The sequence below is a fragment of the Mastigoproctus giganteus genome, chromosome 7, assembly GCF_048544385.1.
Source record: "Mastigoproctus giganteus isolate SK-2022 chromosome 7, ASM4854438v1, whole genome shotgun sequence".
Taxonomy (NCBI): Eukaryota; Metazoa; Arthropoda; class Arachnida; order Uropygi; family Thelyphonidae; genus Mastigoproctus; species Mastigoproctus giganteus.
Window position 1 is genome coordinate 80,352,767 of NC_143581.1, and position 20,190 is coordinate 80,372,956.

Below are 20,190 nucleotides of genomic sequence, written 5' to 3' on the forward strand. Positions count from 1 at the left end.
GGCGCAACGATTCCTTACACCCCTTTCATCTCCAAAGGGTTCAGTTACTGCTCCCCCAAGACCATCCTGCACGTGTGGCTTTGTCACAGTGGTTTCTCCAAGAAAGTGTTCAAGACTTTGCAACGAGACATTCCTAAGGCAGAGGCAATGGCATGTGTGCTGGTAGTAGGATTATTCTGGATGGCATTCAACACACTTTCTTACCTGGTGGGAGTTCACGTCGAACGTGATCTGCCCGCACTACTCCTGTTACGTCTAAATGACCCATAAACGCACAAATTTTGATGCACACGTGCAGACAAACGGTGGTCCGGTACATGTCTGTCTGGGAAGTGTTCTCCATAAATTTGTTGAGGGGGCTCATCCATTGCTCTCTGCTAATCCATACACTAGGTGCATGTTTGCCAGCTCACAGTTCGTATATCGATGCATGCTCTTTGTGCGGCGACTACTGCTTGAATGAGTAAACCAGAAATTTTCCCTCTTGCGAACTGATGAACAGCGCAGTCTACCGACTTACGGTGACGTTTCCGGTTATGGGTTCCTATGCGATTCAAATTCCTTTAGATGTTACCTACCTCCCCTAAACGTTTGTAGCAATATTTTTGAGACACCCTGTGTATGTATTTCGGTATCGAATATTATCTCCAATTTACGTTATGCAACTTTCTTATCCTCTGTCAACTTATATGTATTAATTTATGATGTTACGTTTGTAATAACTAGGTCGCTATATTTATTTAGTTAAAAAAGTACAATTCAATTTGCAATGAAATTTAACAAGATTAATAAATTTTACTGATTAATTGATATTACTATACTTGCTATCTAGTTTTCCATTAAACCTTACACTATCTAGTTTTCCGATTCCAACAGATCCAAATTCTTCTTAAAATGAAGCTTCCAGACATATGCATTACCCAAGATTTGTCCTTGCCATTACCTTATACAGCAGAATAATTACTTCCCTATTCCTGCATATCACTGACAAAACCCCACAAATATCCTAGCAACCTGTCTGCACTGTTTAACTGTACCCTTAGGTTTTTTTTTTTTTTTTTTTTTCTGTAATATTTTGTTTGGTTTCACACAATTAATACAATATTAGAGAACAAAAAAAAAAAAAAAACCTGAGGGTACAGTTAAACAGTGCAGATCTAAGTATCAAAGGTTAAAGTGAGTAATTACAGAACTGTAAGCTTGACATCTGTTCCAAGAATAGTCTAGGAATACAATTAGGAAAATAACCTAGGAATACAATTATATGACAGAAATCCGTGCACTGATTTCTTAAGGGGCAATCTTGCCTGACCATTCTGATTTGATACTATGATGCAGTAACAAAGGAAATGGATGCAAAAATATAACTTTGAAATTATATACATAGATTTCAACTTTTCATATACCTTGTTGCAGTAGCAACAAATATAAAATTACAAAGTTATATTTTTGCATCCATTTCCTCTGTTACTGCATCATAGTATCAAATCAGAATGGTCAGGCAAGATTGCCCCTTAAGAAATCAGTGCACGGATTTCTGTCATATAATTGTATTCCTAGGTAGATGGTCCTGCATTACTTCTTTATCCAGTGACTTTGTTATTTTTCTTGGAACAGATGTCAAGCTTACAGTTCTGTAATTACTCACTTCAACCTTTGATACTTATTTGAGAATTAGGGAGACATTTGTGCATTTCCAATTCACAATGACCTCCTCTGAATCAGTGGATTCTCTCTTAGTTATGTATGGCTCAAGGTTTGATTACCTCTTTTACTGCTGCTTTTAATATCTATCTTTAATATAGATTCTTTTAATAGAATCTATCATAATTTGATAGATTCTTCCAACCCCAGAGGCATCCTTACTATTAGTTTTGAATAATTTATTTTTCACTTTCTTTTCTGTTGTCAGAAAATCATTTAACTCTCAGTTAATATTTGGTGTATACCTCTGGTATTCCCATTCCTAAAAACATCTTCATGGGCTAATGTAGATGCAGAATATTTATTCAGTTTGTCAGCACTCTGAAACAGGATCATCAGTAATTATGCCGTTAATATCTAGTTGTCTAATGTGGTTCAGCTCTTCCTTCTAGTGTTTTCATATGGAAAGAATTCATTGATACTTTTCTTTGCATTCTTAACTAAAGACTTCTCATAATGTTCCTTAGCCTGCCCAACCCTGTTTGTGACTTGATTGCAGACTAGTTTGTACGTACTGTAGATTTCTATTTCCATGGCTGATTTATAATCATCCAGTGCATTTTTCTTCTGTGTCATTAGTCTCATCAGTTCCATCAGGCGATCATTAACTGCAATAGGTTATGGGAGCTGTCGACCGACCGGATCCCATTGCTAACACCACAACACAGGACTCTGCACTTCATCTGGGTGAAAGAACATCAGCACTGGACCTTGGATGATTGGAGACAGGTCTCCTGGTCCAATGAGTCTCATTTACAGTTATTTTGAGTGGACGGGAAGATGCATAGCTTTTGGCAGAAACCGCACAAAGCTATGCACCTGTCATGTCAACAAGGTACTGTTCAGGTAGATGGATGGTCGGTAATAGTCTGGGGCGTGTTCAACTGGCACATGTTGGGACCTCTAGTACATCTAGATGTATCTCTGAATGGTCCAGCTTACGTGTCCATCCTTGCAGACCATCTGCATTCCTTCGTGGTCATTCTGCACCCTCAGGGCAATGGGCTCTTTCAGCATGACAGTGTGCCTTCCCACAGAGCCATGGTGACTAGAATATGATTCGAAGAGCATTCCACAGATTTTACCACCATGGAATGGCCGTCCTGTTCACTGGACATGAATTCTGTGGAGCATTTTTGGAATGTTATGGAAAGGTCCATTCGAGCTTTGGATCTTCCATCCAGGAATGTGACGGAATTATGGACAGCGGTGCAGCAATCATGAATGGAAATATCTTTGGAACGCTTTCACGAACTAGTGGACTCAATGCCTCTCCATGTGACTGCCCTTATCCAGGCGAAAGGTGGACCTACTTGTTGAAAGGGAGGTATCCCACGATTTCTGTCCACTCAGTGTATTACGTTCACTGCCACCTAGTGGCTCCTTTATCGGGACATTCATTCTCGGTGTAATGTGTCACTACTTGTAAGCAGCTGAGGGGTATTGTTTTTTGTCATTATCCCCTAGCATGTTGGTGTAGAAAACAGTCATCCAGTAAACCTGGAAACGTCTTTATACTGTGTGAGTGAGCACCCTACGAGTTCCAGTCAATATCTGGAAAGTTAAAAATCTTCCATTCTAAGACATTCTGATTTACTGGCCTACTTAATTTATCTGTTAGTTGTTCATTATACACTCACAGTCATTTTGCCTGTAGCACACTTTTATTCTCATTGTTGTTTTCACAATGCTTATGTTGTACTGAACTAAGTCAATATTATGTTTCACTAAACTATGTCAATATACTAGGTATCTGTGAGGTGATCTGATTGAGGTGTATAAAGCCTTGAATGGTTTGAGCATGCTCAATGCTGATGGGATTCTTCCTCTTGCTCAGAATAATTGCTGAGAGGGCATAAATTCAAATTGAGAAAAGATGGTTGTAGGATAGATGTGCGGACGTTTGCCTTTAGCCAGCGGGTGGTTGATTGCTGGAACAAACTTCCATCTATCGATGTAGAAGTTAATAGCTTAAATAGATTCAAGGCAGAACTTGTCAAACATTTGGAGCAAGTGGATGGGTGAAATAAGGGTGGTTTTTTTTTTTTTTTTTTTGGCTGACTCTATATAAGCTTGTTTTCTTGCATCATGTGCCTATGCTAATATTATGTTGCACTAAACTAACTCAGGATTGTCTTTCCAGTGCCTATATTACACTATGTTGGCTTAATATTGTGCTGTTCAAGTACATTAACTGGGATGCATTGCTATATATTTTGTGCTTTATAATCACAAGCATAATTCCCTCTCCATCTTTTCTGTTCTTTCTCTGTACATATTCAAATTCTGCATCCCTTATGTCTTAGTGCACTGTCTCTCTCATAACTCTATAATCTCTGTATTTGATAACCTGAAAACCAATACTTAAAATTCATCAGATTTGTTTTCTATTGTCCTAGCATTGGAGTATACAAGCAAGTATATGTGCTCCTGTTTTTGCCCTTAGTAATCCAAACACAGCCTGTATATTTACATCAAAGAGAGCAGGCAGTGTAATCTTTGGTAATAATTTAAATTTAAAAGTATGGTTGCAGGATACATGTGTGAAAATTTGCTTTCTGCAAAGAGTAATTGATTATTGGAACAAATGTTCTGGTTTGTTGAAGTGGGTAGTTTGAATGAATTTAAGGAAGGGTGAGACAAATTATTAGAGGAAATTAATAGTTGGTGCGGATAGTTTTTTTTTTGGTCGATGCTGTTTAAGCTTCCTTCCTTGCACCATTTCCCATTACTAATATGAATGGTAAATGGGTGGTTCAGTGGTAGGAGACAAAAGAAGGGTTATAAATGGCCATTGCTCTTCATGAACTAATGTGATGATTGGGATTTTACAGGGAATTAGTGTTGTGCCACTTACTCTTTTTAATATTAATATATTTTGTGTTTGTTGCTGATGTTGCAAAGGTGAGCGCATTGGTTAATGACAGTAATCAGGGTGTGGTACTTCAAGAGGATCCAGAGAACCGAATTGAATTGCAAAATAGGAAACAATTTGAGTGGTATCAAACTCAAGTTACCAGAGTTGTTTAGAACAACTCTTGGCGTATTTGTGTCAGCAATGTTCAGAAACTTCTTGCTAACAAGGTGAAAGGTGGTCATGTCATGTGAGGCAATGGTTAGGCAATGTCTGGAATACTGCATTGTAACTCCATTTTAGGTCTGATGACAAGGGTACAGAGAAGAGCAACAAGATCAGTTGGAGCACAAAAGGATATTTCTACCAAGAAAGACTGGGTTTTATAAATTGTAGTCTCCAGAAACTAGACATCTGTTTGATGACCTAATTAAAGTGTACAAGTCTTTAAAGGAGTAAGTGAACTAATTGGTAATGGCATTTTTACTCTTTCTCAGATGAAATATACATGATAGCATAAATTTAAATTGGAAAAGGATGATTGTAAAATGAATGAGTTAATTCCATTCAGCCAAAGCATAATCAGTTATTGGCATAAACTTCCACCCAGTGTTGTGATGGTAGGTAGTTTGAATAAATTTAAGGAAGGTTTGGACAGATTATTGGAAAGAGTGTAGAAATGAAGTATTTAGTTTTGTGGCTGGTGCTGTATAAACATAGCTTCCTTGTTTCATGTTGGCAATACTAATATGACAAATAACATCACAATATAAACTATGCTTCACTTAGCTCGAGAACATTACTTGTCTTTACATTTGTTTTCTTAGAGTAGTTTTCAGCACCCTGTTATTCAATCAAGGTAGTTTTTCATTATATTCTGTAAAGCATGCTTTCTCTCTCCAAATAAATTTGTGCATTATAAATTGCAGTTCATAAGATGGATAAGCACTATTGCCAAAAGTGTAATTTCAGTTATTGTGTTGACTGAGATGTGCGACTCTATTTGCAATGTAATTGTTTTAATAAATAATTTAAAACGTAGTGTATATTGTTCATTTCGTTCAGCAATTCATGATGCTTATGAGAATTTATAAAGTCTGTACGTAGTACTGTTATGCATTTTTTCTTGTTTTGTTCCATTTAGGCAACCGATAATTACCTAATTTATTTTGTAGTGTACTTACCAGTGCTCTTATATTGCTGAAACAGTATTTATTGAATATCTATATATGTATTATATCCTTCATGGTATAAAGTGTTTAGATCTGTAAAGATTTCAGATTACTTAATTTTTTTTATGATTCTACAGGATTTTGATGTACTAGAGTTACCTCTGGACATAAAAAATTATCAAGAATCTCTTTATGATGAAATACTATCTAATATGTTGGCAATCTTAAGGAAGTTGGACCTTGAAGCTAGTCATTTACCACTAATTAAGGTATGTCAACATTAATTATAATCCAGAATGAAGAGAGTTTACAGTATTTCTGTGATATTTGTTAAATGGTCACAGAAAATAACACTTCTTTCAGTATGTAATGGAATACCTCTTAATATACTTATCATGAATTAATTTAAATTATATCTTTGAAAAGCTTATTTCCGATTGCCAGTTACTGAGAAAAAAAAAAAAAAAAAAACCCCGCCGTGTTTGTGTTACATATTCTCAGAATTTCTAATGAAACTTTAAATGTGTTAGATGTTAGAACCTAAGATTGGAAATTCTCTTCCTGCTAAGAAGTTTTTAATATTAAGAAAGATAATGTGAACATTTTAAAATATTTACATAAGTGCAAAGTTTGGGTTTATGAATGTAATAAAATGCCTCATTTAACCCTTTCAGGAATACATAGTAGAATAGTGTTTTATGAAAGGTGCCACAGGTGGTTTCCCACATGTGCGCCATGGTACTTTGTTGAAGAAGTACAGAATCTTTTTAAAAGCCTGAAAAAGCGTAATGTCTGGTTTCTATCAGAGTAGTGTTAGGTTTTGTTATGTCTCTGGTTGCTTAGCTGCAGAGCCCCTAGTGGAACACCACATCGTCTGCCACTACCACTGGGAGGTGAGCCAGGCTGCCCATCATACTCTGTCTGGTCTCTGCCAGGGTTGCCTGAGCTTCCTGACAGAGGCCAAGTTTAGGGGGGGGGAAAGGGAACAGGGGTACAGGCTTGTGAATAGTCTGCTATTCCTTTAAGTGGTTATCTTATTTACCAGATCTATCATCACTTGAATTCATCACCTGCCTTTGCCATTGAGCTAAAGAAGAAGATTACTTTGCTGTTACCCAAGTAACTCCTGATATACTTTATAAAGTGTGTGAGGAAATTAAATTTGGTGGGATGTCTACAGTACTCCATACTTGAGCATTCTTCTTTTTCATATGATGCCTTTACCAGAGTGCTTGTGAAGAGGATCTGTTGCTATTGCCCAAGTAAAGCCAATCATAAAGTGTGGGAGGAAAATTCATTTTGTTGGGGTATCTTCAGTATTTATTTTTCCTCATTATCACATTTTTTTTGTGTGTGAAAAATAAGCTGTTATAAATGTTTTAATTTGTAAAGCTGCTTTGCAATTTCCCCATGTAATTTTTAATGAGTATTTAGAAATTTCAATTGGCAGATGTTTATTTCACAATTTATAATAATTGTAAAATAATAAACTGCCTTTTTTATAAATATGTAATAAATTTGCATTTTTTATTTATATAAGACAGCTGAAATGTATATTTGTATTTTACTGTTATAGGAAGAAGGTGGAAGTCATATGAGTGAGAACTGCAAAGCATTAACTTCATCAGATCCTGTTTCTGATCTTAGTCCTTGCAAACCAAAGGACTTTCATATTTTGATTAATGTTGTAGATTTTTCTAGGTAAAATTTCACTTTTGCAAAATGTATAATTTTTATTTTTAATTTACATGTACACTGGACATGGCAGTATATATATATATACAGGGTGATTCACTACCAGTGCGACAAACTTGCAGGAGGTGTAGGGGACACAAAGACAAATTGGAATCACATAGCATTGCAGGGTCCGAAATGCCTTCGCCATGCGGTAGAGGACTTTGAACGGGAGGTCGTGTGAACAGCGATCCCGCTGGAAGTCAGCATTTGCGAACCATTTCTGTTGAAGAAACCAAGTAGCAAAAGTCCTCCAGAGTGGATAATCTGCAGGCTCCAATGATTGGACGCGTTGCAGATAGTATGAACTCATTTGGTTTGTTGACAGTATCCTTCATACAGTGGATTGGGAAATACCCAATCGTTGGTCTATCGCTCAAGTACTCGTACTCAGATTGCCTTCTGCAAGACGTAGGACATTCTCCTCATTGTCTGGCGTTCTCGTCGTTCGCTCTCGATTCATGGTACCTCTCGTGAAACAACCAGTCTCACGTAACCTTCTGTGCACACGTGCGAAAATTTTATAATGAGGAGCACGCCTGTGCGGGAAACGTTCATGGTACAAGCGCAGAGCAGCGCGCCCATTACAGTCCGCAGCTCCATACGCTAGGTGCATGTCGGCCAGTTCAATGTTTGAATACTCGTCCATCCTACTGCCTCGGGAACCAGTTCGCAAATGCTGACTTCCAGCGGGATCACTGTTCACGCGACCTCCCCTTCAACGTCCTCTACCGCATGACGAAGGCATTTCGGACCCCGTAATGCTATGTGATTCCGGTTCGTTTTTGTGCCCCCTACACCTCCTGCAAGTTTGTCGCACTGGTAGTGAATCACCCTGTATAGAGGCACCATAGCTGAGTGGTCATGTGCGCAGGTGCATAAGTACACATGCAGAGGAGGGAGGGTGAATTGGTACTCCGATCTTTTCACCATGGCGACGATTTGTATAGCGATTGAAATGCAGCGATTCCATGACCATTATTGGCCTCGTGGTCCTCTGTCGATATGGGGCATAATGGTCAGTCTATTCTATTTTATTTTAATTTATTTTGATTTTGTTATCATTTAGTAGTTCCTTTAACCCTCTTTTGGTGATATTTCACGTCTTTCAGAACTGGTATCTCTCGGGGGGGTACCGCTAAATTAATATTTAGCGTTTAATGTTTAATTATAGCTAAATTAAAAACCTTAGTAGGTGGTAGTTTATTGCATATGGACCTTATCTGTTTCTTGATAGCCTGGAAAGTAAGTGTAAGCCACATGTGGAAGGCTTCTAAGGATATGTTATATTTGTAAGATAATTTTAGGCTGAATTTCATTAGATCTGAGTGTAGTTGCTTAATGATGGCATTGGTATTAATATGGGTTTTTGGTTGAAATTTAAATCCAAAAGAAAGAATCTCGCGCAGTTCAGGATAGTCTATGATGCTCAAATCTCCGGTTATAATATGCTTATGCTTATGGTGTTTGTCCACATAGGCCTGATATTGTGGTAAATGGCAAAAGCATACCGCCTCAATATCACTATTGACAAGGTTAGTAGCTGTTTTTTTGTAATTACAGACTGTAAGTCCTTAGACATATCCTTAGACTGTAAGTCCTTAGACATAAGGATAACATATCCTTAGAAGCCTTCCACATGTGGCTTACACTTACTTTCCAGGCTATCAAGAAACAGATAAGGTCCATATGCAATAAACTACCACCTACTAAGGTTTTTAATTTAGCTATAATTAAACAGAAACTTAAAATGATACAAAATAAGTTTATACTTACTACCATTGATAAAGCCTCTAATAACTACAGTATTATATGTAAAAAATTTTACACTACCATATTATTAAACGAACTTAACAATAGTACCACTTAAAAATTAGTAACAGACAAACGTAACTCTATTACCAAGAAAATACGGGCTTGGCATAAAAAATTAAAGCTAACTAACCATGACACCATGTATACATACATATACTGTATACCTAAATTTCACAAAACTCCTACCGGTTTTAGATTTATAACTTCGTGTAGGGATAGCTACGCTAAGATTCCACATCGCAAACTCGTCAATTTACTTCATACTATTTCTGAGAACATTGGTCATTCCAAAATTATTCTCAATAATAGACCAGTATTAAATTACATTAATAGTAACATAGACATAAATACTATAGAACATATCAATACATTTGACTTCAATAACTTGTTTACTAGTATCCTTCATAACAGCTTAAAAACTGTTTACTGAATATTATAATAAATATAAAACTTTTTTACCTTGTGAGAAATACTACTGGGATGACCTTATTAACCTTTGTATTTTCAACAACTACATATTTAATGGCAGTAACTTATATAGGCAACACACAGGTATACCTATGGGTGCCTGTAGCTCTTGTTTAGTGGCTAATCTATACCTACACCACTTTGAAAGTAACTTTAAACACAATATTATTATATACAGATATATTGACGATTTGATAGTTTTTAACATGCCAGATTTCCTTACAGAAGCAATTAAATACTATCCGCCAGAATTAATATTAGAACGAACTAACACAAACAGTTCCAAATTAGCTACGTTCCTAGACTTAGATATACGGATAATAAATAATACGGTACACACTAAACTGTACGACAAACGTAAAGATTTTCATTTCTATTCTATAGACCTCACCAACTGGAACTCTAACATCTCTAAACGGATTCTTCGCAATATCATAATCGCACAAGGTATCAGAAGATTATGCATATGTAACAAGACCGATTACATTATAGATACACTTATAGATTTCAGATCTAAATTATTAAAAAATTGCTTCCCACACTACATAATTGCACGATATCTTTATAAAGCCATATTGATAGCCAATAACAAATGGCGATATAACCGTAACACACAATATATCATGGATAAAGTCTTAAACCAGCACTGATACAGCATAGCCGTTGTGGGTTATTTTTCGTGGTAGTTAAGTTACTTTGGCTTACGTAGCCTTTGTTGGACATGTATGTATGTAAATAGTAGGCACTGCACATGGAGTAAGTTTTATATAGCTTACACGCATTAGAAACGTTGTACCTATATTTGCTCTATGGATAGGAACTTATTCTGTTAACATCTACAATTACTTCGAGAGATATCTAATTGCGGGCATTTTCTATGTATAAAAACTGCAGAGGGCACGGAATATTTTAATACTAAATATATAGTTCAACGATTTTAACTACTTTTCCTAGGGGGGGCTTCGGTCGGTAGGCGTGTATATAATCTACATGTGCTGATTCACGCGGGCTTTTTGTACTTTGGGCATACCGTGGTAAGCATTTATATATTTTTTCTACGTAATGTTAACGCATTCTATTGTCTTTACATCGCTTGCCATAACCAGGATCCCTTACTATAAGGGTCGGGAATGTGCGCTCCCGGTTGTATCCTACGTTAGTTTATGATTTAGCTTTTCTATTCTTTTTAACTTTCTCTTTTTTATCCCTATTTTTTCATACCTCATGAACTATTAGAGTATTCGAGGGGGATTGAGGTACTATACCTATACTTATACTTTTTCCATTCGCCTTAGTTAGCACAAGCTTCTACTTTACTTGATAATCGCTTAGACTGCATATATTATAAACTATACACATAAGCCTAAAAATAGATATATCTCCTTCTCTAATTAAATTTTGGCTATCTGTCGGGCTAACAGTCATCTCGCCAGCTTACTGCTAAATTGGAACGTATCAACGAAAATACCTTTTATATTTATGGCCCTCTATCTCATTAATTTTTAACTATCATTCGGACAAGTTACTGGACGATGACTACAGAAACGGATAGCTCGTTAATTGTGGTTGATACATTGAAAGGGTTAGCCCTTGAAAAAGTCCCTTTCAATGTATCTTATCGCCTATAATTAACTTTTTAATTGTACATTTGTATTACTTATTTTATGTTATTTTGGCATATATGTATATTTTCCAGGCTGCGTTTAGCACCCGTATAGGTTTTTGGTTTTTCTTGAGTAGCTATTTTACTAGCTTTCATTTCATGTTATGCATTACAACTTAACTCAAATATATATAAAATAAATTTTCTGTTTATACTCTGGGATGACCACACGGTCAGAGGAATTCACAATACAGACAGAATACAAGAAACAGCACCATATTCAGTAGTCAAAGGCTTGAACCCTGGTAACTCAAGGCGCACGTGTACTTATGCACCTGCGCACATGACCACTCAGCTATGGTGCCTCTATACAGGGTGATTCACTACCAGTGCGACAAACTTGCAGGAGGTATATATATATATATATATATATATATATATATATATATGCAAAATTTTGCATATATATATATATATGCAAAATTTGAAAAAATGTAAAATTTGAAATTTGAAAAGAACGACCAAGGTAGAAATAGCAGATTTTTGAAAAGAACGACCAAAGTAGAAATAGCATTGCAGTATCTTTCATAATTTCTGTGTCTTCTTCAGAGGTCATCCACCTAAATTATGAAAAAGAACAGCAATACTCTTACTTCTGTAGTACAGAAGTAACCTTTGAATGACCTCTGAAGAAGACACAGAAATTATGAAAGATACTGCAATGCTATTTCTACTTTGGTCGTTCTTTTCAAAAATCTGCTATTTCTACCTTGGTCGTTCTTTTCAAATTTTACATTTTTTCAAATTTTGCATTTTTTCAAAATTCGCGCTTTGTTTATAACGTTACACTTTTCTTTTCCTTTATTCAACATACATTGCTCCCAGGGTACACGGTATTTTCATTATTAGCATAAGTTAAATTAAAGATTTACACATAACATTAAAAATAATTTTCTATATACATTATGGTTGTAGGGTACCTTTGCTCTTACAGTGTCCCTGATCCATAATTCATATTATCGATATTCATATTATCGATATTTCATTTTATCTCTATTCAAATTCAAATCCATTTTCTTTCTTTACTTAATTTTAATTTTTTATTCATAATTATATATGAATATATATATGAATATTCTCACAATATATACATAAAGTTCTAATTGACCAATGCAAATTGGACATGCAAAAGATGAAATTGAATTTCTGTGGAATTCAGATTCAGAAATTGATAAAACTGAATCAAGTGATATATAAGTAGATGTAGAGAACATTATTGGATCTATAAATTTATTAATCCCATTAAGCGCATGTATTGAAAAAATTAACAATATTTATGAAATGGCAGAAGACTTATTTCATGATACTCACATACTCAACTTCACATAGATGTAGAATACTAGTGACAATCAAATGGAGATTAAATAATGAATTTTAAATCCACAAAAGAATGAACATATCTTTTGGTTCATTAAAAAAAAAAAAGGCAATGAACCCAAGGAATTCAAAAGACAAATAATGCACGCTGTTTTTGGAATTTAATTTTTATGTCACATTTTTAAACTCTGAAAGGTGTGTATTGTAAAATAATAATTTTTCAACCCTCAGGAATTTTTTTTTTTTTTTTTTGTTTGAAAGGTTGATTTTTTCAGATATATAAATTATAAATATAGTTCTTTTGCACAGTGTTGAATGTTTGAACGTTTTTGTACTTTTCCTAATCTTGGAAACTACTAGGCTTTTCATACCAACTAAGAAATACTGTTCAAGGTTTAGGCTTAAGTGGATGTCAGATAAACTAATTAGACTCGTGGCAGAGAAGAAAAGAGAAGATATGCATCCCACGATACTCAGCTTCAACTATGTGAAGTTGAGTATGTGAGTATCATGGGATGCATATTAATTATCTGGAGATACAGAAGCCTATGGCATATATAAGCTAGTCTGTAATCAAGTCACAAAAGGCAAGCGAAGGTAGATTACGAGAAATCTTGGCAAAGGATGCAAACAGGAACAGGAGAGACTTCTTTACTTATGTAAACTCTAGAAGGAAGGGTATGAATCAGATTGGTGTACTTAATATTGATTGTTTGATCATTGAGGAATGAGTATTTTGCATCTACATTCACACATGAGGAGTTAAGGGAAGTGCAGGCCACATGTTAATCAAACTGTAACAGGGAGCTGAAGGATTTTGTAATAACTGAGAGCAAAGTGGAGAAGAAAATATTGAAATTAAACATAAGAAAGACTCCTGTGGTGGATGGGATCTATCCAGTTATATTAAAGGAGATAGCAAAGGAAGTAATCAAATCCTTAGTCATGATTATGAGAGTATCCTTGGATTCCGAGGTAATCCCCACGGACTAGAGATGTGCTAACGTATCTCCATTTCACAAAGGAGAATCAAAGGGTGACATGAGTTGCAGACCTGTTAGTTTAACAGGTCTGAAATTCTGTGGAAAATAATATTATGGAGTTACTGGTTAAAGAAGGACTGCAGGATCATCTAGACAAGGCCGCAGTTATAGTTCAGACACAGCATAGCTTTGTTAAAGGGAAGTCTTCTCTGACCAATTTGATTGGATTCTATGAAGTGGTCACAAAGGAACTGGCTGCAAAAAAATAATTTTGATATCATATACTTCATTTTAGGAAAGTTTTTGACACTGTTGCACATTTTTTTTTTTTTTTTTTTCTTTTCTGAAAACCCCCGACACGAGAGGTATTAGAACCTTTAGTACTTAGTACCATGCTTGGGTTGGAGGTTGAGAAGATGAAAGAAGATATTTGTTGACATTAGACTTGAACTTCTGTAGACTAATTTTCAGGAAATATGTATGAAGGAAGGTTGTTCCAGAAAACGGCAGATGAATGAATAAACTAGGAAGATGAAAAGTTGGTTCTGTGAGTTTGAAGTTGGACAGTAAATGGATGTTGGCTGATGCTGGCACATGTTTTGAAAGAGAGAGAGAGTGGGAATTATAGAAGACAATTCAGAAGAACAGTGCCCATGGAAGTATCTGTAGAAGAGGCATGCAGCAGAAACAGTACGTCTATGAGACAGCGAGTGGAGACACTGCCCTCTTCTGAATGGAATCTAGAAGCCTGAGAGAGGTTTTGGGGGCACCGTCCCAGATGTGAGAACAATATTCCCTGGTAGGGTGGATTTGTGATGTGTAAAGAGCTGTTTGGAAGAAAAGTAATGTTGAGAGCGAAAGAGAAAACCAAGTTTTTTTGATGCAGAGGGAGCAATATTTGTAATGTGCTTGTGCCAAGAGAGAGATTAGAAGTCAATGTAATCCCCAAAAGAGATATATCGTCTTGCCTAAAAATTGGAGCATCACCAAAGATAAGCATAGGAGCAGAAGAATCCTTTTTGCGAGATATAAGACAAAAGCCTGAGTTTTAGAAGGATTGAAATCAACTAAGTTGTCTTTGCCCCACTGAAGAATTACCTCGAGATCGGCATTTAAGGAATTGATAGCGGAGATTAGAAGGTCAAGCTGATTGAGCAGGGCAAGGTTTCTTGAAATGGAAGACCTCTACAAATTGGAGAAGTATGGCATTAACGGCAAGTTGCTTCTATATATAAAGGAATGGTTGAGTGGGAGAAGAGAGACAGTGGTAATCAATGGACACTGCTCTTTGTAGTTTTTTTTTTTATACCTTCTATACATTTCATTATTGCTGGGTATTTCTGCTATTACTAGCAGTTCCCCGGATCTATCAATCATCCCAATATATTAATTTATCTTTCATTTTTTAGCTGTTACTTTTCACTACAACTAATTATTATTTATACAGTATATATATACACTGGTGTTCAAAGAAAGTGCATCACCTAGGAATTTCACATTTCTAACCCTTTTTCGCGATGGCATGTTACATTAATGACTAGCATCACAAATGGAAATATAAACAAAAGATATTTATTAATAGTTAAGGCAAAGCTAAGTAATATTTGACAGGTGCTCTCAAAATATTCCAAAATGAGCATTTGCAACCTTTATACAACAGTTTTGGTAAACATGACAATTATGGCTAAAATGTTATCAAAGCCCTCAGTTTGCTTCAGTTTATCATTTTAAATGGAAAACAAAATGAAAAGTTTGCCAGATGCAAACTAATATTTAGTCGAATTGCCTCTGGCCCTGATGACAGCAGCACATCGTATAGGCATTGACAAGATAAATTTCTGAAGATAATCAACTGATAGTTCATGGTTCCAAACACAAATTATGGCTTCCTGAAGTTCATGAGGGTCTTTAGTTTTTCTTTTTGGCAACTGCAGATTCCACATGATGCCAACAGTTCTCTATAGGATTCAGGTCTGGGCTCTTTCCTGGCCAGCAAAGAGTTGTAATGGACTGTTCTTCCAACCATTTTTTCACCTGTAACAAATGTAAACACATTACTGTCGAACCTCTACTGCACAAATGAAGATAAAATAACTACAGAAGTGCCTACTTACACTTTTCGCCTGATGACAAGGAGCAGAGTCATCTTGAAAGTTGCAGTTACTTGGCATGTTGAAATGGTCTCTAATGGTTGGCAGCAATTTGCCTTCCAATATAGCCAGGTATCCATTGGCATTTACAGAACCTTTTATAAACTGTAGGTAACCTACTCCGCGATACAAAATGCACTCCCATATCATTTGGCTGGTAGGGAATTTCACTGTAGAACATACAGTCTGGATGGTATTCTTCACCATGTCTACGGCGAATTATTTGTCTCCCATCAGAGCCATGCAGGTTGAATTTCTTCTCATCTGAGAAAATAACTGACTTCCACTGCTTGGGGGGGGGGGGGGTTGTTATTTGGTTTTTAGGAATATTAGCAACTAAGGCCATATTGCTCCGGGGAATGCGGTGGTCATTCCCTGACCTTTCCACATCCTCCGTATTTGGTGGGTACAGGCTTGAACCCCGGTCTAATCAAGAAGCGTGTGCTACGCACTGCTGCTCCTGCCCACCTGGCTACAGAGGCGCCTGGGGGGAGGGGTCCATTTGACATGCTCCTTACACCAAATTAATCAGGCCTTTTTCAATTTTTGTGTGAGGAGGGTCTTCTTTTTAGGATGATGGGCTACAAGTCCATTTTTGAAGAGGCATCTTCTGACTGTTACCGCACTTGCTACCACTCCTTCATGTTCTTCCCATTCTATTTTCAGCTCAGATGAAAAGCTTTACGGTTTTTAAGGCATAAGCACTTCAAAATGCAGTCCTATTCTGGTTCCTTTTTTCCTATCAGCAGAACCAGTATTCATGAGTTTGGAAAGAAATCTACTCACTCTCGACTGATTATAAGACACTGTAAGCAATATGACGGGAAAAACATCCTTCCTCACATAAAGCAACAATAGCACTCTTTCTTCGTGGCGTCTACTGCACGTAACTCGGCATCATGACACAAGCAAGGAATGACCAACTCTTGCAGAGCGTGCTTATATAGCTGAAAGTAACAGCTGATGCAATATTACGTCATCATGTCAATCTTATCTGATGCAATCTGTAAAAAATATTGCCATATACTTATGTTATTCGGACGACAATTACAATTTTAAGGGGTGATGCACTTTCTTTGAACACCAGTGTGTGTGTGTGTGTGTGTACACACACGCACATGGTGATTCAGGAGGAATTGTAAATATTTTGGGAGGTTATAGTATCAATTATTCTGGGTAAAAATTTCACATAAATGTGTCCAATTCTCGATGGATATGGAGATGCAACTGTTTGAAACTGGCAAGAACAAAGCCATGAGAGGCATTAAAAAATGATAAATAACTTGTATGTATTTATATACCTATTTCTCTGGACTAGAATATTATATGAAAATAAAACAATTTTACAAACAAAGAAATCAACATTACAGAAATATTTCAGTTAATGAGAGTGGGCTTGTAGGTACAATAGACAAAGTAAATTAGAAAAAACCATGGATTTAGAGTGCTCAGGGAGGTAGTTAACGTCAATTTAATCCCTCTGTCATCATACTGCCACTTAAGATGCAGCATTTTAGTCATTTTTGGGAAAGGTGGCTCAGCATAGTTCAAAAGTATTTTAGTCAGTATGGGATCTAATGATAGAAGATGAAAGGGTTCCATGGTAAGAGAAAACAAAATTGTAGTAACATATGAGAGTAGCATTAGTAGAGGCATTTGATGCAAGAAAGCAAGCTTATGCAGCATCAGCCAAAAAAAAAAAAAAAAAAACCACTTCCACTTCACCCCTCTGTTCGTTCAAAATACCTGTCCAGCTGACCCTTAAACTTATTTAGGCTATCAACTTCCACCACAAGGGATGGAAGTCTGTTCCACCAACCAACCACCCGCTGGCTAAAGGCAAATTTCCGCACGTCTATCCTACATCTGTCTTTCCTCAATTTGAATTTATGCCCTCTCAGGTGATTATTCTGAGCGAGAGGAAGAATCCCATCAGCATTGAGCATGCTCAAACCATTCAAGGCTTTATACACCTCTATCAGATCACCTCGCTGGTGCCTAGTCTCCAGACACTGTAATTTGCAAAACTTAAGCCTTTCTTCGTAAGAGCACCCCTTTGTTCCATTCACTAATCTTGTTGCCCTTCTCTGTACTCGTTCCAGCAGCTCTACATCCTTCTTGAAATGAGGCCTCCAGACCTGTATACAGTACTCTAGGTGTGGCCTGACCATTGCCTTATACAAGGGAATAATCACCTCCTTATCCCTGCTAGAAAAATTCCTATATATCATTGACAATACACCATGAGCTACTCTTGCAGCCCGTCTGCACTGCTCAGAGAACTTCATATCTGCCTGCACAACCACCCCCAGGTCCCTTTCATTCTCTACCACTATCAGTGTAGTACCACAGAGTTGATACGTTGCTCTGGGGTTGCTGTTTCCCATGTGTAGTACTTTACATTTGTCAATGTTAAACTTCATTTGCCACCTCTCAAATGAAGTAAGTTTAACAAATACCGTAGTGATTGGGTCTGTACAAATTTGTTAGACAAATAAGAGGGAAATAAGTAGAGTTTTCGTAGATAAAAACGCCCGTCACACAAGTTCAGTCGCCTACTGCCAATATTTCTTGTTTCTCAAATTGTAAGTTGTATTTTTAAAATACAGAATAAATTTAAAGAAATAACTGAAAATTCAAAAAAACAGAATAAGTTTACCCTAGAAGAAAAAATTGCTGCCCTTGATAGAACCATTTTGGAGACCAGTAAACTCAAGTGGGTAGAGAACTTGGAGTGAATGAACTTACAGTGCGTGGATGGAAGAAAGAAGAGGAGAAACTTCATGATGAAGCCAAGTCTATGGAAACAACGATGGACTGCAACGAAAATACTTGCGGCAACCACAAGAGGAACAATTGGATAAAGCTGTGTTTCAGAGGTTTGTTCGAGAACAATCTGAAGGCACATCTCTATCTGTGCCCCATCTGCAAACCCAAGCTAAATAAATTCTACATCAATCTTCATGGAAATGAGTTTACAGCATTCACTGCAAGTAACAGATGGCTAACATTTTAAAACGTGGCATGGAATAACCAAAATGGCAATATCAGGTGAGATATTGTCAGTCGATGATGAAGCTGCATGCTCTTACCCTATCCAGCTTCAGAAAATAATTGAAGATGGTGGCTATACTGCAGAACAGGTATATAACTGTAATGAGACTAGACTTGGTTATAAAATGTTAGCCAATTACACTCTGGCTTGTAAGAAACAAGGCTTCAAGCAAATGAAAGACAGAGTGACCGTACTTTTCTGTCTACAGTATGGTCACTCTGTCTACAATATAAACAGGAAATCACAAACTGAAGCCACTTTATATGTAGGAAAGTTGAAATCACCATGGTGCTTCCATCTTTTTTTTTTTTTTTTTTTTTTTTTTTTATATTTGGTTTTTAGGAGCATCAGCAACTAAAGCCATATTCTCCGGGGATATGTGGTGATCATTCCCTGACCTTTCTGCATCCTCCGTATTTGATGGTCATGGGTTTGAATCCTGGTCTAATCAAGAAGCGTGTGCTACGCACTGCTGCTGCTCCTGCCCACCTGGCTACAGAGGCGCCGTTGCTTCCATCGTGTGAACATGGCCTCTACAGTGTTCTTCCCAGGACCTATCGAATGGGTGCACCGTCTGGTGAATTTAAATGATCGCCTGGCTAAAATTCGAGTGATTCTCATGGTACTGCTCATTGATTTCAATCAATATTAATTCAAACATACTGTGCGGCCGAGGTCAATAGGACAGGAGTGGATGCCAAGTCAGGCTGGAATTGTGATTAGACGCCGAAAGATCAGTAGAACTCAGTTTTCCAGTACGTAATCTACCTATGCAGTTATAAGATCTCCCATGATTCAACCATCGTGCTGACATCATACAGTCATCGTGTAGTTCGATGCTGCGAATCCAGATTACCGAGAATATTGTCGCGTGCTTTATGTTGAGCTATCAGATGCCAGTTGGTTGATGACATTGATATGTTGGTTGAATTCTGCGATTCACTGAGTCGATTCAGGTTCACTTTTGTTATTCAAATCTTTCGGACACTTTCTGAATCGCTTCAGTGTATCAACTCACTCATTCACTCACTCACTCACTCTGTAGCCATTTCTATGACAAGCTGAGTATTCTAATTCTGCAAGCTAGTACACCACATTAAATTCTGTGAACTGTTAAGATGCATTGTTTGCACTTGGTCTATGTACAGGTGCACAAATATAATAATATATATTGCAATAAAATAAAGCAAAATAAGAACCCATAATGAGTAAGAAGTTAAATCAGAAAACAAAATTATTAAGTTTCTTTAAGAAAAATGAAATTATGATTAATAT

General features: G+C 36.7%; 1 protein-coding gene across 1 annotated transcript in view; it reads left to right on the forward strand.

Moving 5' to 3' along the window:
* The first annotated feature begins 5,106 nt into the window (after positions 1-5,106).
* The window catches only part of LOC150083025 (DNA-dependent protein kinase catalytic subunit-like), a 266,817-nt gene continuing 251,733 nt past the window's right edge, over positions 5,107-20,190 (forward strand). The window contains exons 1-3 of the mRNA XM_090378358.1: positions 5,107-5,178; positions 5,868-5,999; positions 7,307-7,431. Of these exons, the coding sequence (XP_090234484.1) occupies positions 5,107-5,178; positions 5,868-5,999; positions 7,307-7,431 (329 nt within the window). The remainder of the gene's footprint in view (positions 5,179-5,867; positions 6,000-7,306; positions 7,432-20,190) is intronic.